Source organism: Sceloporus undulatus, chromosome 2 (assembly GCF_019175285.1).
Source record: "Sceloporus undulatus isolate JIND9_A2432 ecotype Alabama chromosome 2, SceUnd_v1.1, whole genome shotgun sequence".
Classification (NCBI taxonomy): Eukaryota; Metazoa; Chordata; class Lepidosauria; order Squamata; family Phrynosomatidae; genus Sceloporus; species Sceloporus undulatus.
In genome coordinates, this window is record NC_056523.1 from 139584830 (window position 1) to 139596004 (window position 11175).

Sequence of the window (11175 nt, forward strand, 5' to 3'; positions counted from 1 at the left end):
GTCGTTGTCCAGGAGTTTGACTTGCACTTAAGAGGCCTGGATCAATCAGAATCCTACCGCACTCATGAATATTAACTGAAACGGAAATGGCCTTAGACATTTTGGTGCCTGGCTGAGACAGAAAATCCAAATGGTGCCCTTCTCCTGTTAGAATAGATAATAAAAATGTTATCATAAATAAATAGTGGATCATCTGCTGCCTTTTAATGACATCACAACGCCTGTCACTGAGGCAGGCTGTCTCAACCTGTATAGAAATAAGGCTTGCCCTAGAGCTTGGAACATTACTTTTTAAAAAAAGTATTAGCTTTAGTTATATGTTTATACTATCCCACCCCTTGTAGGAATTATTGGTTCAAAATACACTGCAGAAATAATCCAGTTTGAGATTGCTTTAACTGCATGGCTCAAGGCTAGGGAATTCTGGGAACTGTAGTTTTGTGAGATATTTCATAGAATCATAGAATCATAGGCGTTTATCAGACAGGGTTTCTGCAGCCCAGATCTGGGGCTTCAGCGAATTGGGCAATTCGAAATGACGTGTTATCCAGAATGTATTTCCATACCTCGGTGATTTCAATGGGAGCCCCATCTGCGGGGCTTCCGCGGGGCTTCCGAACTGGCTCCTCATTTTGGAGCGTTTTGGTGAATCTGCTAAATAAGGGGATTGACGGGAATCGCATTGGGGCTCTGTACGATCTCACTGCGAATTGGTCTGGTGTGGAATTCCAGTTTGCTTGTTCTCCTGACCACCATTGCAAAGACCCTTGGGTTGCAAATCTCCCATGATGCCCTGCTGCAATTTGCCCCATTTGCTTCCGCCGGGGCTGGGGAGTGATCATAGCTCCATCGGGGCTCTCTCTCTCTCTCCTTCCCTCTCCTTCTCCACTGGAGCTGGCCAGCAAGTGCACTCTCTCTCTCTCTCTCTCTCTCTCTCTCTCTCACACACACACACACACACATTTCAGCCACATCTATATTTACATCTATCCTCCTGTCATTCTCATTTATTTCACATACACACACATTCATTCATACATACATACATACAGACACACACACACACACACACAAAGGGGGGGGGGAAGGTGCCTGATAGCAGCTCCGTTCCTGCCCTGCCTTTGGCCTGACCTGAATTGACCCCTTTCCTCCTGCTGAAAGGTCACTGAGGCTGAGAGAGTGTGACCTGTCAGTTTCAACTAAAGTAGACCCATGGAATCAATTGGGAATAAAAGGGAAGTGCAGCGCAGGCATATAACACTAATAATAATAATACAGTATCAATAATAATAAAGGCTCTTAAGTTCCAGGAGGTGACGTTTGCAGCACCCATTGGGCATTGGAAGTCTGCTTCCCCCTCCTTTAGAGCCAGAGGCCAGAATGCGCAGATTCTGTCATCAGATTAAAAATCTCTGGTGTGTGTGCGCTTGTGTTGTGGTCATTTGGGTCTGCCCTTGGCCCCATGTTCAATCCCAAAATGCAAGCTAGTGCCATCTCTGTACCCTGTATCCCACTCCTTGCCACCCCAGAATGCCTCATACACAGGTAATAATAATAGTAATAATAACAATAATAATAATTCCTCACCTTGGAATGCCAGAAAAGGATGCATTTTTTTCTTTCCCTAGGCTCCCCCCAATTTCCTTAGAGACAATAGCAAAAAACTGTATCAATTTGACAATATGCCAAATTGGACAGAGAAGCATTTTTAACATTCGGATTGCAACATCCCTTCGGATTTAAACATTCCTTCGGATTGCATTGCAGCAATTCATTCCAAGCAGCTAGCCACATTCCATCTAAATATAGATCTATCCATGGCGAAAAATATTGCATTGCCAGAGAAAAATAATAATAATAAAAAAAACCCCAAAGGGAAAGGTCCCTGCTTTGCTGTGAATCCCCCATGGTCTGCACCGGTGTGGAACTACCATTTGCATTCACTCCGCTTTCCCTGAATCCGCATCACATGACTTTCTTCAGTTCGATTCCCCGTCAGTCCAGAAGGGTCACATAACAAGAATTTATTTTCATACCTGGTCGCTGTTATCACGTCAATCCGAATGGCCCAATCTGCAGAAGCCCCTGCAGAAACCTCATCTGATAAACGCCATAGAGTTGGAAGAGACCACTAGGGCCATCCAGTCCAACCCCCTGCCATGCAGGAAATCCAGATCAAAGCATCCCCGACAGATGGCCATCTAACCTCTGCTTAAAGACCTCCAAGGAAGGAGACTCCACTACACTCCGAGGGAGTTTGTTCCACTGTCGAACAGCTCTTACTGTCAGGAAGTTCCTCCTAATGTTGAGGTGGAATCTCTTTTCCTGCAGTTTGCATCCATTGCTCCGGGTCCTAGTCTCTGGAGCAGCAGAAAACAAGCTTGCTCCCTCCTCAATATGACTTCCTTTCAAATATTTAAACAGGGCTATCATATCACCTCTTAACCTTCTTTTCTCCAGGCTAAACATCCCCAGCTCCCTGAGTCACTCCTCATAGGGCAAGGTTTCCAGACCTTTCACCATTTTAGTCGCCCTCCTTTGGACACACTCCAGTTTCTCAACATCCTTTTAAAATTGTGGTGCCCAGAACTGGACACAGTATTCCAGGTGTGGGATGACCAGAGCAGAATACAGTGGCACTATTATTTCTCTTGATCTAGACACTATACTTTTATTGATGCAGCCTAAAATTGCATTGGCCTTTTTAGCTGCCGCATCGCACTGTTCACTCATGTTCAACTTGTGGTCCACTTGGACTCCCAGATCCCTTTCACATGTAGTCTTGTTCAGCTAGGTGTCCCCCATCCTATATCTGTGCATTTCATTTTTCCGCCCTAAGTGCAGTACCTTGCATTTCTTCCTGTTGAAATTCATTTTGTTAGCTTTGGCCCAGCTTTCTAGTCTATTCAGGTCATTTTGAATGTTGATCCTGTCCTCTGGAGTATTAGCTATTCCTCCTAATTTGGTGTCATCTGCAAATTTGATAAGTATGCTCCCAATCCTGTCATCCATATTTAGCCTTCTCTGTCAGAGTTCTGATTCCACAATAAACTACAATTCCCAGTATTCCCTAGCACTGAGGAATTAAAGTGCTCTCAGACTGGATTATTTCTGCAGTGTGTTTTGGACCATATTTGTACTTATTGTTTGTATTTTATATAGATTTACAAGTAATTATTTCCTTTTCTTTTTTATTTGGTAAAGAAGGTTAAAGTCCTTGTAAAACTACAAACCCCAAGATTACATAGGATGGAACTACAGCACTTAAAGTGGTATCAAACAGTGATACCTACCTTCAAGTCTTCAGTTGAGTCTCAAATCCTTGCAAGAGATTTTCAAGTCAAGTCTCAAGTTGAGCCTCTAGTCCGGGAGCCAATTTTAACAGGGGAAAAAAGGAAGAGGTGAGGGTGGTTTTGTGTGTGTGTGTGTGTGTGTGTTTCTGATGGAGATTGGGGGTGGAAAGTAGAGATCCAGTTTGTTGAAGTAGTTCAGTGACACCAAGGGGACTGGAAGCATGTGCAAAAGTGATTATTTCATTTGATTTGGGGAAGAAGCAGAAGAGATATGAGAACAAATGGGAAAACTAAACTAGAGGCAGAGGTTGAGATCTGTTTGGCAGACTGTGAGAAATGCTTTCTGACCTCTGGAGAGTCTTGCTAACTGCTTAGGAAAAGCTTTAAAATCCTTCTACCTCATGCCTCTTGCTGAACTGTGTTCCCCTCTGAGAAATGTTTCCTGCAGAGCAAGTCTTGCTTTCTTCTAGGAAATGTTTTAGCAGACTCTTCCTCTTCCAAAACCAGCAAATCACTAGCTAAAAATATGCAAGTCTCCAGTTGAGTTGAGTTGGTGCTTCATTTATGGTAGAGTTGAGTTCAAGTGAAGTCACTGAAATTACTTGAGTCCAACTTGAGTCTGAGTCAAATGACTCAAGTCAACATCACTGGTATCAAACCGAACTATTTCTACAGCGTAGATGCATCCTAAGTCAATATGGAACCTGAGAAGAGCCATATGGGCTACATGTAAAGAAGGAACCTGTCTGCTTTCCTTAAATTAAAATAAAATTTAACAAAATGCTAACTGCTGGGGACCCACACCTTTTCCAAACTGACTGCTCCAGTCCTAAGCCTCACCCAAAGGAGTTTCTACTGAGAGTAGTGAAGGTACAACTCAGAGGAAGTTTGTTGGGGTTTGGTCATGAGGGTGTTGCAATGATGCCTGTCCTACCCAGGATAAGACACACAAAGATGAGTCACATGAGTGAAAATGAACCCTAATCTTAACCGTACTGCACACTAACATTAGTACCATCCAGGGTGCCATTTCAGGTTCTGTGGTGAGCAGCTGGAGTGAGCTTCTCATTGAGATTTAAAGGACCACACTTAGACACAAAAGATTAAATTGCACAAAGAAGTCATACATTTTAAGACAAGTTGTTCTGGCTACAATTTATTACCTCATAAGAAAGGTAGCAAGGTTATACACATGTGATATCTTTCTTTTTTAAAGCAAAGGGTTTATGGTTTTGGCATAACTTCTGAGAACCTAGAAAAGTTAGTTTTTTGCCTCCTGGAAAGTTGCAGGATCCTGGAAGATGCTCCCAAAATTGAACTTTTCAAAGGTCTGTGCATTCTTAATGTGTGTGTGTGTATATATATAATATAAACATTATCCCTTCAAGTACAGAGCTGGTCACTTGGCCAGAAAAAGATAAAAATGATTGGCTCAAGATCAACAATTAGCTTAGAGGAGATTTGAATAGAGTTCTCCTGAATGCAAACACAAAACTGTGACCACTGTAACAAAGCATCTCTTACTCCATTACATTATGGAAAGAGACGAAAGATAAGGGAGTATTTGCTGCAGGGTAACTGTAATCTGAATGGCTCTGACTTTTCGTTGTTGCTGTTGTCGTCATTGTTGTTGTTGTGTGCCTTCAAGTCATTTCTGACTTATTGCAATCCTAAGGCGACCCTATCATGGGATTTTCTTGGCAGGATTTGTTCAGAGGAAGTTTGCCATTGCCTTGTCTTGAGGTTGAAAAGCAGGTGACTTGTCCAAGGTCACCCAGTGGGTCTCATGGCTGAGCTAGGAAATGAACTCTGCTCTCCAGAGTTGTAGTCCAACACTCAAACCACTATGCCACACTGGCTCTAAGCCACTACAATGTCATACTACAAAGCCTACTACAGAAAATTGCAGAAGACACATGTCAACTAAAAAATGTAAAGAAAAATAATTTCAAAAACTAAGTTATAAATATATAAAATAACACCAAATATTCCTGCTTCTTCTTCCACCACTGGAGACTTGCTCTGCATTAGTCACCCTGTCATGGCTGCTTTCCAGCCGCATCTGAAACTATAAGGCCTGACATATTCCATAATGGCAGGACAGAAGAGCTGCTTTGCTTGGGTTCCATAGCAATATAGACTTGGGGGCAAAGCATAAGGGGCAGAAGGACTGGCCAGAGGCTGCTTTTGGCCTGTGACCACAGCAACCAGACACCATGGTCCAGAGTACGCCCACTACCACAGACCTGAATGAGCTGCAAAAAGGAGTGGTAAGAATCGGCTCCTTTCATAGCTGGTTTTGGGCTGCATTTGGCGGTCCCAGGACAGCCTTGGCACAGCCTCTGAACCCAATGGCTGCCCTGTCTGTTTGAGGCCTGAGTTAAGATTTGATGGGAGGAGGGGCGCTAGAAATATTTGTGGTTTTTTCTACTTTTGTAGAGGTCCTGTACCCCCAATCCCCACAAATGTGGAGTGCTGACTGTATAGTAAATCAGGTTAATGGCTGAAAGAGTGCCTTACTGTATGAGAAAAGACAGCCGCAACATAGTAGGAGAGTAGCAGCCTTCTCCATGCCTCTCCGCATGCCAGCAAAGCACTTTCATTCTCTTCTTGAGGGAGCGGGTTGTAAAAATGTGTCATTTGTCATCGTGGAAAAATCTGTTTGGCAGAAGGTATGCTTTTATGACCATCTCCCTCATGAAGGAGAACGGAAGCACTACAACAGCATGCAGAGAGGCAAGGGGAAAGCTGCTTCTCTCCCACTCTGTTTGGCTTTCTTTTCTCATGCAATAAGTTCTAATGTCCTGGGATAAATTATTCAGGAATAAAGGTCCTGCACATTTTCAGTCAATGTTTGATCAATCAAGATCATGTCAACAAGGCAGCTGACATAAAATTGCCTTTAATGGTAATAGAGGAAGTTAAAAATCACATGTCAAGTTTTAGAAACTGTGAGACTGGATTTGGAATGTTTAACCTTTATTTTCTATATTTCAGTTTTTGTTTTATCTCTTGGAGTGATGTGATAGTCAAGAATTTTTTAAAGCAAGAATGGAGAATGTGTTGGTCTTTTAGAGGGTGTTGGACTGCAATTCCAAGCAGCCTCAACCAGCATAGTAAATGATGCAACAACATCTGAAAGGCTGCATATTCCCCAATCCCCACTTTAAAAGAAAGCTGATAGTTTAATAGCCCCTGTGTGACTTTATGAATGTGTGAGTCATGTGCACACAGTTCCTCATTGCATCCATGTAGGCTGTGCACTGATCTCAATAATGTCTCACTGGGAGTAAAACACTAATGTGCAGTGAGGCAATGTTGTTGTTTTGTGCCTTCTAGTCATTTCCAAATATGGTGACCCTAAGGTGATCACAGGGACTTCTTGGCACAATTAGTTCAGAGGAGGGGGTTTGCCTTTGTCTTCCTCTGAGGCTCAGAGAGTGTAACTTGCCCTAGGTCATCCAGTGAGTTTCCATGGCCAAGTGGGGATTCGAACCCTGGTCTTCTGGTCCAGCACTCAAACCACTACACCACATTAACTCTTGTAGCGAGGCATACAGGACTACAGATCCAATAATGCACTTGGAGTACATGAAAAAATACACATAAGCAATATTAACAGCAGCAGCAGCAGCAACAATACAAGCACACCACCCCTTTCTCTGCTGGCCACCCTTGGAAAACAGCCAGAGACAGCATGTGTATATTATGGACCACACACTGAAGCAAACAAATGTCTTTTGAATGCCAGGTGACTATGCCCTTGATAATGAGGTTGTGAACTTCAGGCCACTTGACAGTGTTGATGACTGCTGGTTGCCTTTGGATATGGCCCCAAAGACTCTGGGATGCAGCCAGGGCTGTCATCCGGCAAATTGCTGGTAAGTGCTGCCAACGAGGGATAATTAGCAATCACCGTATCTTAAATCTTAACTTGAAAGAGGCTGCCAGGATGCTGTAATGACTTGTGACCTAATCTAGCTAACCCAAGGCCCGAGTTGTGTGTGTGTGCAGAAAACCCTGTGGCTAGTTTGAAAGGTCTGTGCCTCTTTGCTAAATATCCTGAAATGGCACAGACAGGCTTTTCAAAGCTGTAAATTACCCTTTCAGATTGGGTGTTCTGTAAATAATAATATTGTAGGTCATGCAAAGAAGATCACATGGGTAGAACAGTATGGGTAAAACAGTAAAATTATTATATTCTATTTTTGGTTTATGGTTGGATAGGGTGGAACAGAGAAACTGGAAAGGAAGCATGATATATTGTATAACTCTGATGTGGTGGACATGAATACAACTTTCCCTGGTGATTTTTGATATGATGAAATTAATGTGTGGACTTGTGACCCAAACTGTGACTCTAAATCCTGAAAAAAATGCAAATGTAGAGAATGAAACAATTCAAAGAGATGGAAAGTCATTCTGGATCAATCATAAGACTGGTTCAAATCACCATAATCTACTCAGAAAGTCCAGTAGTGTTATTGGCTTTACTATATGAAAAAGACGGTTGGGATCAGCTCTCAGTTACAGTATGAGACAATCACATAGAAGCAGCAGAGGACAATGGAACCACAGCATAAAATTCTCTTTGCAGAACTACATCTCCCACTACATCACACACACTTTTAGCTGCAGGTGCCCTATTTTGTTGATATTTAGTGCCATTGGTCGTATTTAGGGAAAATAGGAGAAATGTTATGTCCCTATAACCAAACACAGGGCAATGAAATCATCTGTTCAGACTTCATCATTTTGTGCCTGGCCACAGGGGCGCAGCCAGGTGCTTCTTCTATTCTTGCTGCTTTCCACCAGTCACCAAATGGCCTTGAGGGGATGCTCCTATAGCTATAATGCGTTTGAGATTGATTCTGGTCATTGCACAGAGGCAATACAGAATTCTGACTTCCACAACGAATCAAAAAGTGACTTATGATAATTTACATTAATAGGCTACCAGCCAATGCCTTCTTAGGCATGGAGGAAGTCAAGGTATATTTTAACAGAATAACTGGTTTTATGCAGACTTTCCCTATAGAAACATGATAGGTCTAAAATGATTCTCAATATGTGTGCATCTAATGCCAGATTTATCTACAGAGATGGTGATGACGGTGTGTTTCAGTAAGGCAGGGACAGGGAATTTGCAGCCCTTATGAGTTGTTGGGTTGGTTCCCCCTATCTCACCTCATGTTGGCTATACTGGCTAAAGCCAATAGGCGTTCCAGTCCAACAAGATCTCCATCACTGGAAGCAGATTCTCCATCACTGGAAGAAGGAGACAAAGAGGTTTGCAGGCAAGCTTGAGGTGCAGCACCTGTCTTGTTCCAAAAGGAGCACTTGAGTGTCTTCACAAAAGAGATGCTGATATAAGAACTGGCAATGTAGCAGATTTGGCTGCACACAATGCAGTTTTAAAAACATAAGAAGAATGAGAGATGATCTGGTGAGGGCAAACTGAAAACCCAATGAGAAGGGGAAGCCAGAAATGAACCAGCAAGGCTTCTCTCTCTCATCGCCATGTGATCCTGTGGAGCAAGCCAAGATTTCCCATAGCAAAAGTAAGTAACAAAAAGAAATATTTAGGAATACAGTTTGTTTCTGCTTGTATCCATGTGACTTAAAAAAATGCCTCAGTAATCATGAGATAAAAGTTAATTTTATCAGCAACAGCAATTGGCCTTTAAGGAAGAATCTGGGAAATTTCAATTTGTTGTTTTTGGTTTTTTTCTTTTGTGTGGTTTGGCTCTACTCTGGGTGTTGTTTCAGAGTAACAGATGCCCCACTGCTTACCATGGCAGCTGGGTATAATGGCTCAGTGAATGTGCTTAGGAAACGATAGATGAGATTCATAGTATTGGTGATGCCATAGAACGTCAATGAGCCAGCAGCGTAGTCTAGCAAGACCCCTATGGTCTTGTAGTAGTTGCCTTGCACCACTGTCTGGATATTGTTATGCCAGACAGAGAACTTCACTGAGTCCCATTCCAAGCACCATGAATTGCTGTTCCTGCCAATCAAGTACAACATACAAGACTTCTCTGTCCGATGCCTGTAGCTGTAGGTGACTCCTAAGCACAGCCATGTGTTTGAGATCTCTGCCTCCCAGTAATGGCAGCCCTCGCACAGGCTGCGGGTGCACAAGAGCTGTGGCCAGTGGTTGAACCCTTGGCTGGGTTTCGAGTAGTTCTCCAGCAAGATCCCCATGTTCAGCACAGAGTGGGTCTCCTTAAAGAGGAAGAGCTCTTCGTTGGCAGTACTGGCATCAAAATTCAGGGTACAATAATCTGTTTAATGGATAGAAAAAAGAAAAAGAAAAAAATCACAGGAAGCTAGAAAAAGATAAGCAGGCCTAGAATGAACAAAGCATGCTCCAAAGTCATAGAGTAATTGAGACCAGAAGGGAATTGATTTTAAAAAAAGGGGAAAAAAAATCTCCAAGGAGTTCAGGGTGTAGAATAGGCCTTCTTGTCTCTTGGATTTTACCCTCAGTACAACCATGCAATGTAGGTTCAGATGAGGAAAAGGGACTGGATCAATAAGCTTCACTACATGGCTGAAGTAGACACTTTACTTGGATTGCCCCAGTCCTAGCTGTATCCTCTAACCACTGCCCAAATCAAGAAGAGCTTCCACAAATTGTCCCAGGTTTAGATTGCCCATCAATCACTTTACACAATAATTTAGACCATCCTGCTTGAGGAGCTGGCTTTTCTTTTTGATTTCATTGACCAGCCCATTCACCACATGAACATTTCATTCTCCCAGAAGCCTCCAGGAGCAGCAGTTCACCATTTAGAGTGAAAGGATGTAGGGATCCTATATCCTAATTAACATTTAACATTTACACATTTAACATTTCTTTTTACACAATCTCTTTTTCAAAATCAGGCATCTACTTCCATTTTCAAAGTGTTATTATTTTTAAAGCATTTTCTGCAATCCAGACTCAATGCAATTGTCTACTCTTGGATGTACTGCTGCCATGAAGCTCAGGACAGCCAATGTGGAACTTTGTCTGTTTCATATTGACAATAATAATAATCCTTTGAGGTGAAACTAGGATACAAAATTGCAATGAGCCCATCCCTAAACTCTCACGTCTGTGAAGAAGTTTTTATATGAAATTTCTGTTATTCAAGGATAGAGAAGCTTTAGCCCTGAAGACATTGCTGGACTTCTGCTCTCATGACTTGAATAGTGAGACATCATGGGAGATGCAGTTCAGCAACAAACACTGGGCCAAAGGCTCTCTACCTCTGCTCTGGTTCACCTCCAGGCAATGCTCTATCCTCTACATCCCACTGATGCTTACTGTGTTGATACGTGCCACAAATGGAGAGCAGACACAAACAAACCAATCCATGTCAAAGGTACAGTATCTCTCTGGGAGAGGAAAATATTAGTAAAGCAAATCAGGTAGTTAAACCAAATGAGCCAATGCAGACGCTTTAAGAAGAGGCAAAGCCCTTAAGCTAGTGACCAGTCTGTCCTAAATGGAAACATCCAGTCTAAATTATAATTATAAAAACAATCTCAAGCCCACACATGACAGTTTCCCCCCTTTTTGATCTATAGTTGGGACAATAAATTAATGGGATGATGGACTGTTATTTAGCTTTTTCAATATCCGTTTTTACTAATTTTGTTTTTAACCTTTGTAAGTCACCTTGAGTCCCATGCAGGGAGAAATATGGCTGTTGGCTTCAGGTGGAGGGACACTGGCCATTCAGCAGCACTGAAGAGAGATTCACCTGCTAGTCTGTATGTGGGACTGGAAGAAGGGCACCACCTCACCTTTTGTGTCAAGCAGTGAAAAAGAGCTTGGGTTGACCCAGTGGTTCAAGGCAGCTGAGAAAACTGCTAAGAAACCCAAAAGAAG

The 11175-nt window shown here is 42.6% G+C and overlaps 1 protein-coding gene across 3 annotated transcripts in view; it reads right to left on the reverse strand.

Annotated features, from left to right (window-relative positions):
• Positions 1 to 5073: 5073 nt before the first annotated feature.
• The window catches only part of LOC121922044 (E3 ubiquitin/ISG15 ligase TRIM25-like), a 92842-nt gene continuing 86740 nt past the window's right edge, over positions 5074 to 11175 (reverse strand). For all 3 annotated transcript variants that reach the window (XM_042450927.1, XM_042450928.1, XM_042450926.1), the window contains one exon: positions 5074 to 9580. In XM_042450927.1, the coding sequence (XP_042306861.1) occupies positions 9042 to 9580 (539 nt within the window). In that variant the 3' untranslated portion in view covers positions 5074 to 9041. The remainder of the gene's footprint in view (positions 9581 to 11175) is intronic.